Genomic DNA, 21,040 nt, shown 5'->3' with positions numbered 1-21,040 from the left:
ACCAGAAAAAATATTAATATTTCAAAATATTTATAAGTGAATATGGAAAACTGTGTTGGAACAAAAACAAAAACGTGAGTGATTCCAGTTTCGGTCCCAAAGTTCCAAAAATCGACGCATAGTGACCGCTGTTAAGTTAACGCTGTTATTGGCCTGTAAATAACGGCTTGTCAATAAACACATCCGTCGCGGTAGAAGAAGCAGAACATCACTAGTGCTTAAAGAAGAAGAAATAAAAATAAATACAATTTTACAGATTTGTAAAAATAACAATAAAGCGAATAAGCTAACTTTCAAATTCCCATTTTAGTCCAAAACTTGTTTCATTTAACGAACACAACGATAAATCCCATTTCGATGGGAATAAAGTCAACAAAATGTTGCAGCCGTATGACTCGCTGAGAATCAGCAAAAATTGGAATTTATTTGTTGTCGTATGCTAAATAACGGCACTTTATGTTTTACTATAAATGTATGTAATTCCTTTTAATTGGTGTATTGGTTCTTGAAGGTAAACTCCGGATGCTGTTCCACACTGGAAGAAGTTTGCGTTTAATTTTCTTATTAAATTGGGTTCATGATTGTTGAACTTACCCGCGCATAGTGGAGAAGTCGCAAACGCGTATGTTCTTGTCCAGGGCCGACAGCCTGTCCACCTCCTCGGCGCTCAGCTGGAAGTCAAACACATCCAAGTTTTGCTTGAGACGCGTCTCATTTGTGCTTTTGGGTATGGCCACGACGTCCGTGTCAATGATCCAGCGCAACAGCACCTGGGCGGGTGTCTTCTTGTGCGCGGCGGCAATCTCCTTGACCTCGGGTATGTCCATCAGATCCGGGAGGTCGCGCACAATACCAAGGGCCGCATTGAACTTGGCAATACCCTTGGAGCCGAGCGGCGAGTAAGCGGTAACGACCACGTTCTCCGCCTTACAAAAATCAACGAGATCCCGTTGCTGCAGGTAGACATGATGCTCGATCTGATTGTTGGCCGGACGTATTTTGCAGTTCTGCAGGATACGTGCCAACTGCTCCTTGCTAAAGTTCGAGACACCAATCGATTTGGTCAATCCACTTGCGACCAGTTTCTCCATTTCCGCCCAGACGGCGGCATGATTAGTCGACTTGTCCACCTTAACGCGACCCTCATCGTCATACTGAAAGCTGCCGTCCGCATTCCCGAACAGGGCAAAGGGTGTGTGAATCAAATACATGTCCACATAGTCTAGCTGCATATTGGCCAGCGACTGCTTAAAGGTGGACTCCACATCCTGCGGCCGAATGGCTGTGAGAAATAAAAAGTTAATGTCGGATTGTACTTATTTATTCAGTTGCTCCTCGGGCCTTACCAGTGGGTGGCAGTTTGGTGACAATATAGAGCTCCTCCCGCTTTACCTTGCCCGCATCCAGCCAGCGCTTGAGCACACGGCCAATTGCCTTCTCATTGCGATAGATAAGGGCTGTGTCGATGTGTCTGTAGCCCGCCTCCAGGGCGATATCTAATGCGGGTTCGATTTCGGCATCGGGTGCCTGCGTGGGAATAGAAGTGATTTAAGATTGCGGTTTATTATATCAACACCTCTTAAGTGCAGTTGAAGGGGCTATAAATTTGTCATGCTGATTTTCTTCTCTGTAAACAAGTCTCACTGTCGAATCCGGCCGGATCGACAAGATTTAATACATATGTATGTATGCAGCGATCTGGCATCACAGGAAGTCACACAATGTTTTGTCTTTGATAAATTTTGTTGCACTAATTTAAATTTCACAACATTACGAAAAGTCTAGCTCGAGCTCTCTGCTAATTAATGATTACCTGCCAGGTACCAATGCCAATGACAGGCATTTTCTCCCCATTGTTTAGTGTCAAGAACTTAGTGCAAGCCATTATTAATAGAAAAAGTTAATAGACAAAATGCCACTTGAGTTTTAATATTAAGAAACGATACAAACAGCTAACACAACCGTTCTGACCGAATATTCCAAGTTGAATAAATGAGCGTTCAGCTATGCCGGGAAGCTATTAAGTATTTAGTAACACATAGTCAGAGAGAGCTTTGGGACCAAAAGCTCTTGTTCCAAATACTTTATGTAAGATCCCGACTTTCTATTACTTATACTTAAATCTGTAATTAAAAAAGAATAAATGTACCAAACATTTCTTATAATCTTTTAATGGGTGTATTTAAAAATGTTCTTAGGAGCGAAAACAAAATAGTGATTGATTCCGGTTCCGCTTCGAAAGTTCCAAAAATTGACTCAAAGTGATCTATGTTAATTCAACTCTGTTATTGACCTGTAAAATAACAGCTGGTTCAATAAACACATCTGTTGGGGTAGAAGAAGCAGAACAACTGTCGTGCTTAAAGAAGCAGAAATAAAAATAAATACCATTTTACTGTTTTTTTAAGCCCAGACAATAAAGCGAATAAGTTATCTGACGCCATGGCTCACTACAAAGGTGCCGCCAGCGAGGCTGGGCGAGCTGCGCAGCTGATGAAGAAGCGCGAGATTCAGCAGCAGGAGATCGAGTTTCGGAAAAAGAAAATTGAGGAGGAGCTGAAGCTGGATAAGATTGAGAACAAGTTTGCGACGCACTACGATGCCGTGGAGCAGCAGCTCAAGTCGTCGACCATTGGCCTGGTCACGCTGGATGAGATGAAGGCCAAACAGGAGGACATCGTGCGGGAACGTGAAAAGAAACTAGCGCAAAAGAAAGATGAAAAGGATCGCGAGAAACAACGCGCCCTGGAAGCCATACAAGCGGAAAAAAACAAACAGAAACGACAAATACAAGCGTTATCCTTTAATCTAGACGACGACGAGGAAGAGCAGGGCGAAGACGAAGATGATCTGGAGGAAAACAAGTTCGTAAAGCCCAAGGCAGCCAAGTGGACCGATCTACAGCAAGATGAGGTGCCCGTCAAGAAAAAGAAAATATGCAAAAATCCCGATGTGGACACATCGTTTCTGCCAGATCGCGATCGCGAGGAGCAGGAGAATCGATTGCGCGAACAACTGCGTCAGGAATGGGTTATGCAGCAGGCCGAGCTGAAAGACGAGGACATCTCAATCACATTCAGTTACTGGGACGGTTCCGGCCACAGGCGAAATGTGCTCATGAAAAAGGGCAACTCAATCTATCAGTTTCTGCAGAAATGCCTGGAGCTGCTGCGCAAGGAGTTCATCGAGCTGAAAACCGTGATGGCCGATCAACTGATGTACGTCAAGGAGGATTTGATACTGCCGCATCATTACTCCTTTTACGACTTCATTGTGACCAAGGCACGCGGCAAATCCGGGCCGCTCTTCCAGTTCGATGTGCACGACGATGTCCGCATGATAAGCGACGCCTCCGTCGAGAAGGAGGAATCGCATGCGGGCAAAGTGCTGCTGCGTTCATGGTATGAGCGCAACAAGCACATATTCCCAGCCAGTCGGTGGGAGCCATATGATCCCACCAAGTCCTACGACAAATACACAATCAAGGATAAGGATAAAGATAAGAGCAAAAAGTAAATGTGATCGTTCTAAATAATGTCCCATTTTCCAAACAAAATACATTTATCGAAATTCAAATTTTTTTCTTTTACTGTTTTCAACACTGGCTGCCATTCGATGCCACCTGTATACCCGCAAACATAAACATATCTCCAAATTAAATTTAAGAAAATTAAATACAGGTGTTGGATTTTCGAATAATCCATAGCTTAATTTTACTTTTGGCCTTGTATTGATTGCAAGCAAAAACAACAATAATATGAAATAATAAAGCAATAATGTACATTAACAGTCGGTAACATTGCGATGCAGAGGGTTAATACCGCTATGTGCAGCTCGAAACACTGTTGATGTTTTGCAGCACTGTTACTGTTACAACATCTGGTCACAGCGGCGGACGCCAATCTTTAAATAACAATGCAACAGTCTCAAAACAATATTTTGTGTGTGGGCATCAAAGCGTCTGGACGTGAAAGCCGTAACAGTTGCTCCGTTAGCGGGTAAGAATCAAATGACAAATTCCGCAACCTAACTGCCAGAACTGTTGTATGTACCTGTAACCCAATGCATTTGTGTGCATATCTAAATGTGTACAGTAAATGCAGGCGAATGTGTGTGTGTGTGTGTGTAAACAGTAATTTTTGTGCAATTAAAATTTTGGCTGAAGTTTAGGGTGAACCTATCATTCAGTCTAACGCGTTTTGAATTTATGAGCGAAAAAAAACAACGTTTACAAAAGAAAAAAAAAATTGAAAAGTGATTGGAATTTGTTTTGTAAACTGGTTCGCTGTTTTTGTTTTTGTTATTGTCTCTCACTCTCACCCGTTCACCTGCTTTGTGCTGTTGTTGCAATAATCGTGGCGAACTCTCTTGGAATTGGCCAAAATGCTGGCCATTCTTCGAGCACATGCAACATACACTAAATAGCACACTTTCGTTTTTCATTTTTTTTATTCGTAAATTCTTTGCTTAGAGCAGCAAATTGTTTTTTTGCTCGATAAGATTGTGTGCCAGATAGGAAGTACAAAATGCGTTAATCATATATTTTATTATTTAATTGCAGGATTTAATCGAGTGCCCCGTTAAGAGGCTACAACAAATAAAAGTTCAACAATTAAAATGAGATATTTTGGCGGCATTGAAGGGTAAGTAAGGTCGACAGCTGCTCTTAAAACCTGAACTCCCATCAATATACTCTATCTATTAAGCCAATCCAACAAGTGCGCAATTGTTTAACAATGAGCTAGATTATTGCAATTTTTTTTTACTTTATCAATGGGATCAGCTCCAACAAGCCCCTTTATAGTGATTTTTTTTTACTGTGTCTATAACACACATAAATGCATATTTTTATTGCCCAGCTCAAACATTGGCATTAGTTAAAAAAAAAACGCAACAAAATTATAAACGCTTTTTCAAATACATAGAAAGTCCAGAAACCGATGCAAGCCGGAAAATAATGGCTGAGATAAATCAACTTAGCTTGACCTTGACCTTTTCAGCGTCAGCTGGGCTTACAGTAAGAGAGTAAGAATAAGGGGGGGCTGTAAGGGAAAGGAAAGGAAAGAAACAAGCGATCTGATACCAGGCGAACATTTCTGCCTTAGTAAGATGCTCTCTCTGCTTGCCTTCTTTGCATTTATCCCTGCAGCATCTTCCCAGCTTCCTAAGATCCGGCAAGGTCTTCCGCTAACCAAGTTTTCCGCAGATCTGACATAACTCCAATCATCCCGAGTCCGCTCTTTATATTATTCTTTTTATTAATCTCTTATATCAAATTGTTAGAAAAAGGTTGTAAATCTTTAGGCTGACCTGATAAATTTGACCAGCTTTGTCTCGGGAATCTTTTTGTTCTTTGTAATCGTGCGCTGTCCATTCATAAAAGGCACCAGCACCTCGGGTATCTGTATGGAGTCGGCGCTCTGATACGACTCAACCAGAGCGATCAGCAGGCGGGGAATGGCCGTTGCGGTGCCATTGAGGGTATGGGCATGGATAAGCGCTGCATCGCGGGCACGATTGTACTTGACATTTAGGCGCTTGGCCTGGTAATCCGTGCAGTTGCTGCAGCTGGAAATTTCGCCCCACATCTGGCGGCCCGGCAGCCAGGCTTCTATGTCGTATTTCTGATAGGCGGGCGCGCCCAGCTCACAGGGCGGCATATCGAGCAGTCGAAAATTGATGCCCAGCTGCTTGAAAAGATCAATTTCAATGTTCTTGAACTCTTCGAGCATTGGCTCGGACTGTTCGGGCGTGGCAATGGCAAACATTTCCACCTTGGTGAACTGATGCACCCGATAAATGCCCTTCTCCTCGTGCAGACCCGACGTCTCGGCACGATAGCAACGACTCACGGCGGCCACTTTTACTGGCAGCTCCCATTCCATTAGCTGCCTGTTGGCAAAGAAGCCGGCGAGCGCCATTTCGGATGTGCCCGATAGACATTGGTCCGTGTCCAATTTGTAGACCTGTGTGCGCTCGCCCTCGGTGCGCATGCCGCAGCTCTCGATGATCTCCCTGGGCAGTATGTCGGGCACAGAGATTAGCTTGAAGCCATGCCTGGTGAGCGACCGCAGCGCATACTGTATAATGGCCTGCTCCAGCATGGCCAGCTGACCCGTTAAGTAGTAGCTCTTGTGTCCCGTATAGTTGCCCAGGTGTTCCATGCGATACAGACTCAATGCACGCGCCAGCTCCGAAAACTCCTTGGCGCCTTGTTGCGGCAGCACACGATGCTTATAGTTGGCCAACTCCAGCGGTTGATTGTCGTAGGCAAGCAGGCGCGGATGCGTAGCATTCGGCAGCTGCTGCAGCTCAGCCGCTAGCTGCTGGCGTATCACATCCTGTGTCTGCCCGCCCTGCCGCAGTGCCTCCACCAGCTGCCGTATGCGTGGCACATTGTTCTTGTGCTGTCGCAATTGCACATTCTGCTCCAGCTCATCCAGCTGTGCACTGGTTAGCGCCGGTTCGTCAGCTGCGTCATGTGCCTGTGTTGTTGTTGTTGTTTTTGTTCTTGTCATTGGCCGCAGCGTTGGGCTCTGCCGGCACCGCAGCAGCAGCTTGCGCACATTTGTCAGCAGCTTCATTTCAATTCAATTGATGATTTTTTTCCATTAATACAGCACGTTGAATGGTTTTAATTACTTCGAGGCGCGAACAGCACGCACTTTCCAACGTCTTGAGATGCTCAATTAACAAAATTCGAGTTTATTGTGCAATACGATTGTTTGTGTGTGCGGCGATATGGCAGCACCATTTTGCACAGTGCTGCCAGTTAGCCGATTCATTCGTGACGTCACAATGTTTTCGTTTAAAGGTGCCAGCGCCAAGCTTAACTCATATATAGCAAAAAGCCAATTTATATATTTATCAGCAAAATGCAAACACGTTTAGCTAATAATCCCCCCACTACAGATAACACAATAGCACATGTTGCTGTTCCGCAGTTCAGCATGCATTTATCTGAATTGAGGCGCGTTTCGATTGCAGTTCCACGGCTGGCAACTGGCGCGCACAATAACAGGAATTGAATGAGGGAACACACACACGCACACATGTATATATATGGTATATCTTAATGTGACCTGGGCTTGTTAAAGTTATGTTCAATTTACCCGCATTGATGTCTACTCGCTTATTTTATCTTAGAAATAAATAAATTCGGTAGTTCTATAAAAATACATAAATGTAGGTCAAGTAAATAAAGCTAAATAACAACGCTTACAAATATGGGAGGGAAATTTGAATTTCTAGAATTTGGTATTTTAAAAAATCGAAAACTGTTTAGAGTGCATACGCTTATTGGGATTACGTTATAATTCTTATTAGAATGTTCAATTGGTTTTATTTTCTATAATGAGCATTCTCCCGATACTAATTCATTATTTTGAATGTATTAAAGTCGGAAATTGATAAGGCACGTGAGGTCATTTATTGTAGCCTCTTTGAAAATTGATTAATTTAATAAACGTTACCAAATATAGAATAGCTTTAATATCAATTTGCTCAATTGCGTTGATTTAATTGAATTACTATTGATAGAGACGTCCATAAAGAGGCATTGTTCCCGGTCATGACCCTTAAGCAGCACAATAGTCGAACAATAGGATCCAACCGGATGCACATCACGACATATATATATAATGGCATCTCGTATAATTTCCTTGTTTTGGCAGCGGTGCAACGCACTCGCATTTGGTCATCTGCGATGAGAGCGGCGAGTCTGTGGGCACGGCCAGTGGGCTGGGTACAAATCATTGGGGCATTGGCATACCGACATGTGCACGCCGCATTGCTGACATGGTGGAGCGTTGCAAGGATGAGGCCAAGATACCAAAGGACACACCACTAGCGAGCCTGGGTCTGAGTTTGAGCGGCTGTGAGCAGGTGGCGTATGGAGAATTCGACTGACATTCCCGTCCAGGTTTAAATCTGTCTGCTTAACTAGGAGGCCACCAATCGTGAGCTGGAGCAGGAGCTGCGCAGCACATATCCCAATCTGGCCGAGAGCTATGCCGTCTCGAGCGATACCATGGGCAGCATGTTTACCGCCTCCTCCATTGGCGGCATGGTGCTCATCTCCGGCACGGGCTCCAATTGCCTGCTGCGCAATCCGGACGGCAGCACGGCCAACTGCGGCGGCTGGGGTCATTTTCTCGGGGACGAGGGCAGCGGTGAGTGCCAGGCGATGTCTTTCCCACAAAGCCAATTGTTATCAGCGAATGCGACCCAGTTTGCGATTAGGATTCGCTGATAGCATTTGATGGACGGCTAATCATAGATTCATGGGCGAACGTATGAGTAATTGGCATTTAATTGTTTTCCAGCTTGGTACATATCATATCGGGCCATCAAGCTGGTCTTCGACGACATGGATAACCTGGAGAAGTCGCCGCTGCCCATCGATAAGACCTGGGCGCTCATCCGCGAGCATTTTAGCATAGAGACACGCTACGATATGCTGCCGCATTGCTATGCCAAATTCGACAAGCCCTTCTTTGCCAATCTGTGCAAGAAGCTGGCCCAGAATGCGGAAGCCGGCGACAAGCTGGCCTTGTCGCTGTTCCATGAGGCCGGCGTGCTGCTGGCGCGCATGATTAAGTCACTGCTGCCCAAGGTGCACAGCGATCTGGTGAAGTCCGGCGATCTGAATGTCGTCTGCGTGGGCTCTGTGTGGAGCAGCTGGAACCTGCTGCAGGAGGCTTTCATCAAGGAGATCTCAAAGATGAGCATCGACTACAATCTCAAGCTGGTGCGCATCACCAAGAGCAGTGCCTACGGCGCCTGCTACCTGGGCGCCGACAGTGCCAAATTCGCTTTGCCGCGCAACTATGCCGATAACTTTACGGTGCTGCACATTCATCCGGGCGGCAGTCCGCCAAAAAATGGGCTCCCAATTAAAGCCTATTAGTGTAACATAATTGTATTACTCCAGGCATTCCAAAATTATTCAGTGAATAAAACAAACATATATACAAATCAAAAATGTTGTGGACTCAGCTTTGTCTAGGTGGAAAGAAATTATTGATTAATAAATTATAAAATACAGATATAAATAATGTACATAGACAATTATATACCTCACGCCAGATAAAAACCCAGCTTATAAGGGTTTGTTAGAAATACGTATGAAAATTTTATTCGATAAAGTTCATTGTATTAAGTTTATGTATATATATATTTATATATATATATGTATATATAACGTATATATAGTCAATTCTGTTACATATGGAAATATGCTCGGGCATATAAAAAATTTGATTTATATGCGCGCTGGCTAATTGGCTGTATTACTTTTTATTTAATACTCTTTCGTTTTCTTTATTTTTTAAAAACTGTTTTGTCGCGTTTAAAGCCAATTTATTCATTGCCCATTTGTCAATTCTTTGGCTAATTTGATTCTCGCATAATTAATGGTTATTTCTCGTTTCTATTTTTGTAATTAACTGAGCTGCAGATTGGAAAAATTGTAGCGTGGAATTTTGTTAAATCTATAAATCTAGAGCAGCGTATAATTTGCATAATTCAATATACATAATGTGTAGAGTATATACCACAAAAATAGGGTAATAATAAACAAATGTAATAAAATCGAATGTATATATCTCTGGCTGTGGCACATGCTTAGTTTTGATTTGCAAAACTCAGCGTACATGCCCGCATATTGTGTGAGTAGCTTGTAATTCGGATTAAATATTAACGTAAGTGCCTACGATTAGCTTAAATGCAAGACATCATGACATGCTCAATTGTTCATGCTTTGCCGCAGCTTTTGTGGATCCTGATAGTGCGACGACGAGGATATGACCGAGGGATGCTGTGGCGGCGGAAAGCAGCGCACATGCTCCACATTTGAGCCCTCGCCGTCGCCGCCCTTCAGATATTTGTTAAGTATTGAAAAGATTTGTGAGTTTAATACTTGAAAGCGTCTGATGCGATCCACCATGCGCTTCAGTTGCTGCATAAAGAAGTGAAATTATTATGAATGGGATTTGATTTTGACTTGATTTGATTTGATTTGTGGCTGGCGCTACTTACAATGCCTTTCACATCCTCATCCTTGCCGTCAACGCGCTGCACGCGCAAGATGTGATAGCAAAAGTCGAGTGCCTCAAAGCGTCGCTGCTGGCCAAGCAGCACAATCATGACGCAGCCAGCCCAGTTGAGGCCCTCGCCGAACAGCTCCTCGATGGTGTACTCGGTGCCGCGCACGGGTATACAATAGACGAACTGCAGCGCGGACCACAGCCGATGAAATTCGGAGCATTCATCCACGTGTATGATGCCATTAGCGGGCGGTGGCCCACACCAGACGGGATCATCCAAATAGCTCTTGACCCGATTCAATATTACCTCAAATATGCTCAGGCCGCAACAAAGACGCTCGCGTGTCAGCAGATCTCCCTCTCGTGCTATCATCGCTTGCTGTGGTTAAAGATTATCGAAATATAAATTTATTAGAGCAAATTAAATACGACTACATGCTAAGACTAACTAGAGAATGTGAATGTGTTTTACACCGAGCATGGTTCTACGGAATTTAAATTTACAATTTAAACTACGAAGGGCAAACAACAGGAATTGTTTTTGTACGAAGTCAATTCTGTCATGATGAGAAGAATATGGTGGTGTATTAAGGATACGTCGTACTAAAGATATATATAGAGTGTCCTTGTCGTGAACGATCATCGATCATCGTTTGATGAAACTCCAAACAAATCTGGCCTTATTGACCACGGTCTTAATCACGGTCGAGTCCTTGACACATAGATCGCTCGAGCGATAAATTATCAAGGATGTGAGAAAGTCATTAGCTTACATTTGGAGTGGGTGGATTACATTTTTTAAACTTCGATTAAGCGCTTCTAACTTTCCAATTCTCTTATAAATAAAATACTTGGTATTAGCTTAATAAACTAAAGCTAAAATTCAGCAGCTCAATATTACGTTATGGGCTGTGAGCTAATCAGTCCGTTCATTAATTAATTAAACAATCAGTTAATTGATTCACTGGCTTTTTACCTTGGCTGTGCCAATTTTCTCTACATTGGAAACGATTTGCAGATTTGCAAACTGCGCCTCTAGACGTTTCTGCTTGGCCTCTGGTTTTTCATTTTCTGTAAACATATATAAATATCATAAATATTAAATTATGTGAAAGGGATCTATTCAGCCACACCTTTGCAGAAGGGACGCGGAAAGATGTTTTGGAAGAGCGCCGCATGCAGCAGATCGCAGACCTCCTCCTGCGACAGGGCCTGCTCGATGAGCAGGCAAAAGATGATGCAGTTGCCAAACTCTCTGAACGATTGAAATAGCTCCGTTTTGGTATCCGGATATTGCACAATGTCCGTTAGATGCGCCTGGTAATAGCTGAGCACGCCGGGCGAACCATATTCGCAGCGTGGCAATTTGCAAGATTTGGGCATGGCAATCATCAAAGTTTTGGTGAACTGCAGCAACGAGCCCTGTATCAGCGGCTTGACAATATCCTTCAATATAATATCCATGACGACAGCGATTCCCTGATAGCCCAGCAGCCGGCACATGGCATGAAAATGCGGTGCACCCACAAAGCCCGTATACTGGCCAAACTGTGTGGAGTATGCAGCATTCAGCTGCTTTGAGCCCCAGAGATAATAATGCGACATCTGCGACGGTTTCTCACGCTGTATGGCCTGTGAGGACGACAAATTGACTTTGGTGCGTATAAAGCTGCAAAAAACAAGGATGTGTTAGATAATTCAAACTGTGTTAAAAGGTAGAGCCCTGCATCGGTTGATTTATTTGCATCAAACTCGGATATTCAATCGAACAAAGTTCGAGCTGCTTGTGTCCGCAACATGTTCGATGTGACACAATACACGCTCGAACATACGCTAGAGTCGAGTTTGAAATCTGGAGCTTACTTTTTTGACTAAACCAAGTTTTCAGTGAAGTTGATCGACCTAATATATTGTCCGAATATCTAACAGATCGAGTCGATAAAGTTCAGACTACTTTTGTACTCGAAAGGAGCTTCGATTGGTTCGATGCAAAGCTCTAATAAAGCATCTTACCGATTTGTGGCCGCATTATAGCAGTAGTTAACCAGAAAATCGTAATTCAATTCGACGAAAACATGCAATGTGATCCGACCATAGGGCGCCAGCACATTATGATTAGCCTCCTTAACCATGCCATCAAAGTTATCCAATGCCAAATACTTGCTGAGCATTTTATGACAAATGCGATTGGCTTCCAAAAGCCCCTCAAGTTCCTGCGCAAACAAAATAAGACCAAAGTTGAGCTTTGTGGTTGGGTTTGTGGCTAATCTTCGGCTTACCACAATGCCTGTGATGTCGTTGCCCTCAAAGCGGCTGATGGCCAATTCGATGCTCTTGTGCATATTTGCATTGATGCGTTGTGTAATCAGTTTGTTCAGGTCAATGGAACGGCCTGAAAAGCAAGCAAATGTAGTCCAGTCGTAACTAAAGTTGGAAGTTTCCTTCTGCCTTACCCAAGAGCTGCACATGGCGTTGCTTTAGCAGCGTCTCGTAGCGATTATTGCGTGGATAAGATTGGAAATTGAAGCCAAGCACCTCACACTCCAGGCGAAAACGTTTATCCAAAAAAATGCTGCAAGGAAACAAGGGCAATATCTTAATTAAATTAGTCCGACTAGCAAATACCCAATTTCCCAATTTAATGAAAAACTCTAGATCCAAGATCTTTAACTGCTTAGAGATATGCTCAAAGGACATAGTCTAACCATCTTTATTTCTATATTTCTGAGTAGCTTGATGAAAGGATAAAATTGTTTTCAAATAATCAAAATGTATAGTCTATAGTCTGCAGACAGACAGACAAGTCTAGATGGACTATCAGATATACTCCCATTCTTTTATCTACATCCATCTGAGGATCCAGAATTGGACTCACCTGCCTGCCAGCTGCTTGTAGTGGGCAAATATCTGTTCGCTTAGCTTATAGACAAACTGATCAAAGCATAAATTGACCTCAGCCTCCACCTCGTCGTAGAGGAATTGCTTACGGAAGACAGTCAGCGCATAGTGTGCCGAATCGTTGTACAAGTCCAAGGGATACAAGACAAATCTGCAATGGAAATAGTTGTTATTCATCTCAATTGATTGGTTTGGATCGGGAACTAACTCCATCATGGATGGCTCCTTGGTCTGGAGTATGTGATCAGTTAATATCCAAGGCATGGACATTTCAATGGGGAACTGTATGCGTTTTTCCATGGTGATCAGATCCTTGCATTCCTCGTTGTGCTGATGCCGCACCAGGCACTTGTTCACCTTGCGGCCCATGGTCATTTCCAGATAGAACTCGCGATACCATAGCTGGGATAGATCGCAGCACTTTTGCAGCGTGTCGCTTAGATTGAGCAGGTAGCTCCAATAGAAGGATGTCTTGTGGAACGTATCGATCTGCATGAGACAGTTGCCATCGATGTCCTTTCGCAGCGTCCGCTTGCCGCCACTTTTGTCGGCGATGAGGGACTCTAGCATGGTGCGAACCATGTACAGCTGCGTGGATGAGGGGCCCACATTCAGGCGGGGCACATGTATGCGAAAGCCACCATCGGGATCCTTCTTGCCCTTGGACACCGGATCATCGGTGGGCTCAAAGCCCTTCTGCCAATCGGCCGAGGTTTCACGCACAGACATAATGATGCTGCGTATCAAATCCTTCTTGTTCTTGACCGCTTTGCGGAGCGGTTCGCGTAGTGTTAGCTGCACAAAGTCCTGCAGCTCGGAGTAGATATTGCGTCTTATTGCCTCACACAAAACCGTCTCGATGCGTGCCATTAGCACCTGAAGACCCTTGATCATGGCAATTACCTCGATCAGTGCGAACTTCTCCTCGGATGTGTAATTGTAGCGTGTGGCGCGCTCATATTCCTCCGCCTCTACGGGGCAATCCTTATTCTGATGATGATCTGTTGGATGCAGCAGCTTCCACGAGTACAGCTCGGTGACGACGCTGGTCCATTCGGAGAGCAGCTGCAGACCGCGCAGTGCAAGATCTGCGGTGATGCGATTCTCAGCATCCGAAGGATTCTCCTTGACGGTGGTGGTCACCTCGTTGGTGTAGCGTGCCAGCTCGGATATATACTTGACATGATCCTCACGTATCTGCGGCAAATGCACCATCAAGTCCGCCTGTGGGCTGATGGCATTTGAGCTGGATAACGGCCATTTGCTGGAATCAAAGTGCTTGCTGCGTTTTATATAGTTAAATGGAGCAATTTGCATGTCTCCAAAGAGCGGCACCACCTCCAGGTTCTTGAAGATACGATCGATGCGGTCCAGACGTATCTTTTTCTTCTGATCCAGCTTATTGATGTTGCACGCATCGCTGTCCATGAGAAACAGACCAAAGCCCATAACTTTGACAAGCATGTGCTTCTCCTCGGGCGTCAAATACATTTTCGTTTCAAACATGTGCACACAGATATTGACCACATCCGACAGTAGATCCTCGTAGCCAACGATCTTCTCCAGCGTATCCTTGACGGTGTCACGTATTTTGTTTTGGGTGGCCAAGAACATTGATAGATTCTGTGACTCCTGCAGTGTGTGCGAATCGGACATCACTTTCAGGAACTGCGCAGCACGTCGATAGGTCGAATAATCGTTCTTTACGCTCGACTTCATGTTCTTCAGCTCGTCGAGCACGGCAAACATGTTGATGAATTTGCCAAGCGTCAACAGATATGCCTCCGATACGAAATCTTTGCGTTTCTCTGCATGACACAGACGTTTCACCTCGCCCGAAAAGGCCTCAATTGCCTTGCGTTGAAAGTACATGAAATTGAGTAATTTATTCACTTCCGGCGCAAGCACCTCCACGGTCTTCTCATAGATTTCCACGCGATTGGGCTGCTCATTAGATTTGGGCTGCGGTATGGCGCGGGAGCAGCAGCGCCAGGTGTATAGCATGACGGCATGCTTCTGTCCCTCGTCAAGTAAAACATTCTGCGGGGCAAAAGATGTATATTACAAATAATTAACCAATTGGTATATTTGATTTACCAAATTTGCATGCGTAGTCGCCTCCTCGATGTACTTGGCAATGCCCGTAACAAATCCATTGCGATCCTCGAAATTCGTATCAAAATTTGCCTTGTAGATAATTGAACAGGGCTGGGCCTCAATGCAGGGCTGCTCGTCGGGCAGCGGTATCTCGTCCAGCACCTCTACATTGGACAGGGCATCGGCAAGTGTTATCTTTTCGGTCATGTTGCTTTATTTGTCATCACTCTAACTAACAACAACGGAAGTGCAGATAAATATCGCACTCAAAGGCGGGGCTGCAGGCGCTGCGTTTCTCAGACACAAGATTTTCTCAATACAAATACACAAACACAGTTTTTTTTTTGTGTGTCAATCACAGCGAAGCGCGTGCACGCAGCGTTGCACTAAGCGCGTTATATGTGAGTGCCACTTTTAAATTATCGATAGACCTCGGGCATTCATCGTTGGCGCCGGAATGCCTTTACAGTCTTTTCCAGCACTGCAATTAGCCGGCGTCGGTCGTTTGTTCCAGAGCCTTTGGTGTCGTGCACGTTTTTTCCATTCATTTCTGTGCTAAATAAATTAAAAGCTGCAATATGTCGATGTTTTGGGGTAAGTAGTTTTATATTATTTAATTATTATATGCGAGCTATCTTACCCATGCTAAGCGTGCGCTCAGCCGGCTTGTGATCTTGATTTTTTATCACCACGTGCTTGCGCCCGCTGCAGCGTGGGCAATTTTCCGGATCCGATGTAATATGCAATTTCGTTCTGTTTTCTTGCAGGATTAAGTATGAAGCCTAACCGCAAATACACGCAAACCATTGTGAAGTCGTTCCATATTTCGGGTGTTGCGCTCGATGAGGGCGAGTCCGCCAAACTTTACATTACGGCCGACAAGACCAAGTTCATTGTGGCGACTTTGTCCAAGAGCGTGCCGCAAATGGCGCTCGATTTGAACTTCTGCAAGGGCGACAAGATCATGTTCCAAACAACTGGTAAGGCACATATATATACCACATATACACACACCCGTACACATGTACATTTGCAGGAGATGCTCTGGTTTCCTTGATTGGCTACCTTCACGATGCTGAGGAGTCGGACGATGAGTTCGAGGACGCAGAATATGAGAATGTTGTCAATGCTTTGAAGCAAGAAAAGGGCATTGCCGGCAATGACAGTGATTCGGACAATGATGGCAGCGAAGAGGCTGAGGAAGAGGACGATGATGAGGACGAGGATGTGGATGACAGTAAATTAGCTGCTGAATACTCCTCATTCCTAGAGGATGAGTCTGGTGAAGAGGAGGATGACGAAGATGAGGAGGAGGATGACTCTGAGGATGAGGAGGAGGAAGAAGATGCACCCAAGGCCAAAAAAGCCAAAGTAAATGAAGCCGCAAAGAAGTCACCCAAGGAACAGAATGGTGTGGCCAAAAAGGAGGGTAAGCAGCAGCAGCAGCAACAGCAGCAGAAGTCGAAGAAGGACAAGAAAGCAGCTGCCGCCGCTCCTGAAGCTAAGAAAGAGCAGCCCAAGGCAAAGGATGCTAAGCAAGCTGCCGCTGAACGCACCATAGTTGGTGGTGTTAAAGTACAGGATTTGCAGAACGGCAACGGACCCGAGGCCAAGCAGGGCAAGCGCGTTTCCGTCTACTATATTGGACGCCTCAAGTCCAACAACAAGACCTTTGACAGCATGCAGAAGGGCAACGGCTTCAAGTTCGCCTTGGGCGCCGGCGAGGTCATCAAGGGCTGGGATGTCGGTGTTGTTGGCATGAAGGTGGGCGGCAAGCGTCGCATCACTTGCCCCGCCCACATGGCCTATGGCACGCGCGGCCATCCGCCGACCATTCCGCCAAACTCCACGCTTGTCTTTGACGTTGAGTTGAAGGCCGTGCACTAAACGCGACTTCAACAATTAGGCAACTAAATATAGGCATTAGGTTTTACGAATTATAACCAAACAACAACAACAACAACAGCAGCAGCAGATCGTTCAGTTATGAACGAGGAAATATAGTACGCGGAAATATCACAGCGAATTGTGCGCATTTTTTGTTTCATTAATATATAACTATCATACACTCTTTATTTGCAAAACGTTGATTTAAAATAAAACAGATTTATAGGATAAAAAACGGCGTCTCTTTTATTTTCTAAACAATTGGCTCAAACAGGCTTTGCCGATTCGTTTGTGGCCGCGGCCTCCGGCAAGCCCACGTCTAACAGGGGCTCCGCTGGCAGTTTCCAATGCTCGAGCACGTAGGGTAAACGTTCGCTGGGATCGGTGCTCCAGTGATGTATGCGACACCTGAGCTTGGCCTGCTCCAGTTTGTTGATCGTTATGGTGCAGCAGAACTCCTTGTTCTCCTTTCTGAGATCGGGTCCCTCGATGCGCTCCTTGGGCAGCGTTATGCACTCCTCCTTGCAGTGGAAGCCCGCCTTGCGTAGGGAGGCTTTGATGTGCCACGGCTCCAGCACCCAGGGTTCATCCTTGTTCATGATCACTGCCAGCACAATGGACTCCAGCATGTTGACGGTGCGCTGGGCATACGCTGAGCTGTGCTGCACCGACGACTTTTCCGCCTCTGTTTTCGCATACTTGGCCATGTTCTCCGGCGTTTTGTAAGTCGCCAGGCCTGGCAGCAGCAATTTGTTGTAGACGAAATGCGGCTTCATCGAGACAACGTCGCCCTTGTCGCCAACGCCCTCGACGAAGGTCTTCAGCACCACCTCCAAGTTGGGGCGCTTCTTGACGAGCGTGTCCTCCACCAGCTCATAGATAAAGTGCTTGGCCCGCATCCGACGCGGTTTCTCATTGGTCTTGTGTAACAGTGGTTCATATTTGCGCTTCAGCACGAACGTGGTCTGCTCGGGTGGATGGGAGCTGCTGTTAGTTGACTTAAAGAGAACTCTATAAGGCGGGCACAACTTACTCGCACTTGTTGCTGCAGACTGGTTGCGCTTTTAAGCAAATTTAATTGTGTGACACAGATGTTTTTCAACATTTTATCCCGGTAAATTAACTTTTACAATATTGCACTATCCCAATCGATATATTGATAGTATAATCGATAGTTGCTATTAACAGCAGCATAACATTTGACGCATGTTAACGCAAAAAGGAGCATGTAAGCAATTTATCGATAACAACTGCGCACACTATAATTAATTTGGCGCAAACTATTCGTGTTTACCATCATATTTCATATTTCGCATATTTTAATAATCAATCGGTTTTAACCAGCTTGTACAATAGTGTAACGATCTTATGCTTTAATCGTGCTCTCAATCCATTCAATGTACGTGGACACAAGTGTGTAAACGCCCGGCCAGCCAGAAAGGCCGCATGGGGTCGGCCCGTAGGACACAACGCCGGTGAGATAGTAATTGCCGTATCCCTCATTGAAGTCCTCCATTACTGAGATAAAAGAATCAAAGATTATATCACCGAGATTGTGGAATACTAAGGAAGTACTTACTCAAAGGTCCGCCGGAATCGCCGCGGCACGAATCGATGCCTTCGACGCCGCCGGCGCAGATCTGGCTGGAGGTCACGGTGCGCCGCTGGGTCTGATAACGGCGATTGCATTCCGCCGTAGCCACCGATTCTAGTTCAGCCTTTTTCTTCACGTTCGATGTGGAATTGGTCTCGGTGCGTCCCCAGCCGGCGACAATCATTTTACGGCCCAGGAAAATGGTATTCTGGTGCTCCGGCTTGATGGGCAGGCAAACGGGCGAAATGAAATCCGTGAAGGCGATTTGCCGTATTAAACGCAGCAGCGCAATGTCGTGCAGCTGATCCCGTGCATTGCCCGGATATTGGGGATGCGGTATTATCTCAGACACACCCACATCCACATATGGATCATTGCAGTCCGTCTTGCCGCTTCGCTCCGTGGTGCAGTCCGGATTCATGGTCGTGTCCCATTCGCCCAGACGCACGCCCGTCAGCCGCCAATTGTCCGGTATCGCAGACACACAATGCGCCGCTGTCAGCACATAACGGTTGTTGATCAGCGAACCGCCGCAATGGTGTCCAATCACGTTGCCCGCTAAAAATGCCGTTTATTAATGCATCGCTCATGTGGAAACATTTGTGGACTCACGTTTCGTATACTCGATGAGCGCCATCCAGGGGAAATCCTTCTTGCCGGTATCCACGCCGCCCACGATCCGATCGCCAAAGTTGTCGCCACAGTTCGGCACCTGCGGCAGCAAATTGGAGCGCCTTGTGGGCGTTGTGGGCGTGGTGGTCGGCTGTGGCTGCGGTTGAGGCTGTGGCTGCGGTTTGGGCGCAGGCTGGCCCCACACGGGCTGCTGGCTAAGTCTGCGGCTGTTGGCGCAGCAAATCTGTAAGTGCATTATTTTTCCATTAATATCATTAGCTTAAGTACAGTGAAATCTCTGCTAACGCAAAATGTCTCAAAATTGAGCTTAAATAGAATTTGAGAGACAACTGTAACTGCTGACAATTATCGATACTTTTATTTGCGATAGATTCTATCGAACAGATAAATCAGTTATCAAAGTATCGAAGAAGTTTTGAATTCTGTGCAGATAACTGTAACTGTTGACAATTTTTTATGCTTCGATTCCCGCTAGAATCAGAGAAAAGTTTTGAATTCTATTTTTAAGATTTACCATTAACAAATATTTTGGAGTAGGGATTTTCAATGTTTCGCTTTACCCTCGCTTACACTATTTAGCAGAGTACAGGAGGACATAAAAAACTCTTCTAAAGCTACTCGCTCTCTCTCTATATAAGAGTACTCACCAGCACCTGACCATTCCGATAGCCGCATTGGCTGTTCTGCAGCAGAGCGCGATTGGCTGCAGATATGGTGCGCTTTTGGACCAGCTCAAAGAGATAGTTGCATTCTGTGAGATGGATGCAAGTGCCACTTTGATCCGTTGGCGTTGTACAATAGCCAAAAATTTCTGTAAAAATATACATACATAAATTAATATCAAAACAAAAAGATAGCGTCGTAAGCGTAAGAAAAAGCCCCACGATTAATGTTTTTTTAATTAACGAAACGCTTCAGAGATTCCATTGGGTCGAGTTCAAGCTGATAACCAGTTGTGTTGTTGTTGTTGGTTTTTTTCTTTGAAAGCAACTCTCTGACTCAATGCTGGGATTCTACCCAACAATTTGTTTGACTCAGCTCACCTTGGGCGTAGCTGTGATATATGCCTTGCAGCAAAATCAAACCCAGCAGGATATTCATTTCGTTTTAGAGAATTTCAATAAAGAACAGAATATATTTCTTTGAAAATTGTTGATATTAAGCGTAGCAGCGTACGCTTCCCGCCGCCAGTTCAAATAAGACTGAGAGCGGCTTCTAAATATCAGCTCGATTCTACTCACATGCTGTCGCATTGCCGGAGGGAGAGAGAGCGAGAGCGAGAGAGAGTTAGCGAGACACTGATCCGAGCTTATCAGGCAGCGTGGCTCTCTGCATACGATTAACCTTATAAGTAAATAATTTAGAAGAAACGCGTATAAGACGCTCAGCGCTTCTTCTGATTCTTACTCTCTGCATACGATTAATTTTATAAGTAAATACACTATATGCGTATAAGACGCTCAGCGAGCCTTGGCTGTATGTGTGCAGCTTCTTCTGATAATTACTCTCTGCATATGATTAATTTTATAAGTAAATAGACTATATGCGTATAAGACGCTCGGCGCTTCTTGGCTGTATGTGTGCAGCTTCTTCTGATTCTTACTCATATTTGCTTTGTGCCATCTTTAGCCTCATCAATGCAATTTTTTGCTTGAATGGCGCGTTGATTTCTCTTCTACTTGAGCTTGACAGTTCTTGGGCCGTTTTAATAGCCACAGCCACTCGAAAGTGCTTGCGGCTGCTGCAGCAGACAACTCGATTGAGCGAAAACTGAAGTTTACTTCTTCCCATATTTTTTTTGCCCCATTCTTTGTTGCCTCCTTTATTTTCGATGTATGGGCAAATAAGCGAGCACAATGCGTATTTATGTTCAATTCGAATTTGT

At 45.0% G+C, this 21,040-nt stretch overlaps 8 protein-coding genes across 8 annotated transcripts; 3 read left to right on the top strand and 5 right to left on the bottom strand.

The window, feature by feature from the left end:
- Positions 1-380: 380 nt before the first annotated feature.
- LOC6634888 (aldo-keto reductase family 1 member B7) lies at positions 381-2,077 on the bottom strand. The gene is made up of 4 exons (XM_002058471.4): positions 1,814-2,077; positions 1,347-1,527; positions 595-1,282; positions 381-535 (listed from the first exon to the last, which is right to left on the bottom strand). Exons 1-4 carry the CDS (start codon positions 1,883-1,885, stop codon positions 487-489), a joined length of 990 nt encoding a protein of 329 aa, XP_002058507.2. The 5' UTR covers positions 1,886-2,077; the 3' UTR covers positions 381-486.
- Positions 2,078-2,322: 245 nt separating this feature from the next.
- On the top strand, positions 2,323-3,576 carry LOC6634887 (protein FAM50 homolog). The gene has a single exon (XM_002058470.4). It carries the CDS (start codon positions 2,443-2,445, stop codon positions 3,514-3,516), a length of 1,074 nt encoding a protein of 357 aa, XP_002058506.1. The 5' UTR covers positions 2,323-2,442; the 3' UTR covers positions 3,517-3,576.
- A 279-nt stretch (positions 3,577-3,855) lies between these two features.
- Positions 3,856-9,451, top strand: Nagk (N-acetylglucosamine kinase). The gene is made up of 5 exons (XM_002058468.4): positions 3,856-3,998; positions 4,562-4,643; positions 7,674-7,884; positions 7,946-8,171; positions 8,325-9,451. Exons 2-5 carry the CDS (start codon positions 4,618-4,620, stop codon positions 8,906-8,908), a joined length of 1,047 nt encoding a protein of 348 aa, XP_002058504.1. The 5' UTR covers positions 3,856-3,998; positions 4,562-4,617; the 3' UTR covers positions 8,909-9,451.
- On the bottom strand, positions 5,234-6,780 carry SerRS-m (Seryl-tRNA synthetase, mitochondrial). Its single transcript, XM_002058469.4, has one exon. The coding sequence runs from the start codon at positions 6,582-6,584 to the stop codon at positions 5,301-5,303; it is 1,284 nt and encodes a 427-aa protein (XP_002058505.1). The 5' UTR covers positions 6,585-6,780; the 3' UTR covers positions 5,234-5,300.
- A 135-nt stretch (positions 9,452-9,586) lies between the features above and the next one.
- Cyfip (Cytoplasmic FMR1-interacting protein Sra-1) lies at positions 9,587-15,383 on the bottom strand. Its single transcript, XM_002058467.4, has 10 exons — positions 15,042-15,383; positions 13,153-14,984; positions 12,922-13,095; positions 12,500-12,618; positions 12,326-12,438; positions 12,060-12,259; positions 11,180-11,715; positions 11,023-11,117; positions 10,039-10,425; positions 9,587-9,958 (listed from the first exon to the last, which is right to left on the bottom strand). The coding sequence occupies exons 1-10, from the start codon at positions 15,246-15,248 to the stop codon at positions 9,746-9,748; spliced, it is 3,876 nt and encodes a 1,291-aa protein (XP_002058503.1). The 5' UTR covers positions 15,249-15,383; the 3' UTR covers positions 9,587-9,745.
- Positions 15,384-15,477: 94 nt separating this feature from the next.
- Fkbp39 (FK506-binding protein 39kD) lies at positions 15,478-17,163 on the top strand. Its single transcript, XM_002058466.4, has 3 exons — positions 15,478-15,635; positions 15,809-16,021; positions 16,078-17,163. The coding sequence occupies exons 1-3, from the start codon at positions 15,620-15,622 to the stop codon at positions 16,926-16,928; spliced, it is 1,080 nt and encodes a 359-aa protein (XP_002058502.1). The 5' UTR covers positions 15,478-15,619; the 3' UTR covers positions 16,929-17,163.
- Positions 17,148-18,116, bottom strand: mRpL9 (mitochondrial ribosomal protein L9). Its single transcript, XM_002058465.4, has 2 exons — positions 17,962-18,116; positions 17,148-17,893 (listed from the first exon to the last, which is right to left on the bottom strand). The coding sequence occupies exons 1-2, from the start codon at positions 18,031-18,033 to the stop codon at positions 17,195-17,197; spliced, it is 771 nt and encodes a 256-aa protein (XP_002058501.1). The 5' UTR covers positions 18,034-18,116; the 3' UTR covers positions 17,148-17,194.
- Positions 18,117-18,229: 113 nt separating this feature from the next.
- Positions 18,230-20,359, bottom strand: LOC6634881 (Melanization Protease 1). The gene is made up of 5 exons (XM_002058464.4): positions 20,199-20,359; positions 19,803-19,966; positions 19,135-19,378; positions 18,508-19,080; positions 18,230-18,446 (listed from the first exon to the last, which is right to left on the bottom strand). Exons 1-5 carry the CDS (start codon positions 20,254-20,256, stop codon positions 18,295-18,297), a joined length of 1,191 nt encoding a protein of 396 aa, XP_002058500.1. The 5' UTR covers positions 20,257-20,359; the 3' UTR covers positions 18,230-18,294.
- Between the last annotated feature and the right edge of the window lie 681 nt (positions 20,360-21,040).

The sequence above is a fragment of the Drosophila virilis genome, chromosome 2 (assembly GCF_030788295.1).
Source record: "Drosophila virilis strain 15010-1051.87 chromosome 2, Dvir_AGI_RSII-ME, whole genome shotgun sequence".
Classification (NCBI taxonomy): Eukaryota; Metazoa; Arthropoda; class Insecta; order Diptera; family Drosophilidae; genus Drosophila; species Drosophila virilis.
The sequence above is the reverse complement of the archived record's forward strand: the minus strand, read 5'-3'. Positions and strand labels throughout refer to the sequence as shown.

Bases quoted from the DNA above. Each gene is read 5' to 3' on its own strand.
- Fkbp39 (XM_002058466.4), top strand. The intron at 16,022-16,077 runs GTAAGGCACATA...GTACATTTGCAG, and splicing joins GATCATGTTCCAAACAACTG to GAGATGCTCTGGTTTCCTTG.
- LOC6634881 (XM_002058464.4), bottom strand. From the start codon at position 20,256: ATGAATATCCTGCTGGGTTTGATTTTGCTGCAAGGCATATATCACAGC. The intron at 19,967-20,198 runs GTGAGCTGAGTC...ATATTTTTACAG, and splicing joins ATATCACAGCTACGCCCAAG to AAATTTTTGGCTATTGTACA. The intron at 19,081-19,134 runs GTGAGTCCACAA...CGGCATTTTTAG, and splicing joins GCTCATCGAGTATACGAAAC to CGGGCAACGTGATTGGACAC.
- Cyfip (XM_002058467.4), bottom strand. From the start codon at position 15,248: ATGACCGAAAAGATAACACTTGCCGATGCCCTGTCCAATGTAGAGGTG. The intron at 12,619-12,921 runs GTGAGTCCAATT...GTTTCCTTGCAG, and splicing joins TACAAGCAGCTGGCAGGCAG to CATTTTTTTGGATAAACGTT. The intron at 11,118-11,179 runs GTGTGGCTGAAT...ATATGTTTACAG, and splicing joins TCCGCGTCCCTTCTGCAAAG to AAAATGAAAAACCAGAGGCC.
- Nagk (XM_002058468.4), top strand. From the start codon at position 4,618: ATGAGATATTTTGGCGGCATTGAAGG. The intron at 4,644-7,673 runs GTAAGTAAGGTC...TTGTTTTGGCAG, and splicing joins TATTTTGGCGGCATTGAAGG to CGGTGCAACGCACTCGCATT. The intron at 7,885-7,945 runs GTGGCGTATGGA...CTGCTTAACTAG, and splicing joins GTTTGAGCGGCTGTGAGCAG to GAGGCCACCAATCGTGAGCT.
- LOC6634888 (XM_002058471.4), bottom strand. From the start codon at position 1,885: ATGGCTTGCACTAAGTTCTTGACACTAAACAATGGGGAGAAAATGCCT. The intron at 1,528-1,813 runs GTAATCATTAAT...ATTCCCACGCAG, and splicing joins TTGGCATTGGTACCTGGCAG to GCACCCGATGCCGAAATCGA. The intron at 1,283-1,346 runs GTAAGGCCCGAG...TATTTCTCACAG, and splicing joins CACCAAACTGCCACCCACTG to CCATTCGGCCGCAGGATGTG.
- mRpL9 (XM_002058465.4), bottom strand. From the start codon at position 18,033: ATGTTGAAAAACATCTGTGTCACACAATTAAATTTGCTTAAAAGCGCA. The intron at 17,894-17,961 runs GTAAGTTGTGCC...CCACCCGAGCAG, and splicing joins GTCTGCAGCAACAAGTGCGA to ACCACGTTCGTGCTGAAGCG.
- LOC6634887 (XM_002058470.4), top strand. From the start codon at position 2,443: ATGGCTCACTACAAAGGTGCCGCCAGCGAGGCTGGGCGAGCTGCGCAG.
- SerRS-m (XM_002058469.4), bottom strand. From the start codon at position 6,584: ATGAAGCTGCTGACAAATGTGCGCAAGCTGCTGCTGCGGTGCCGGCAG.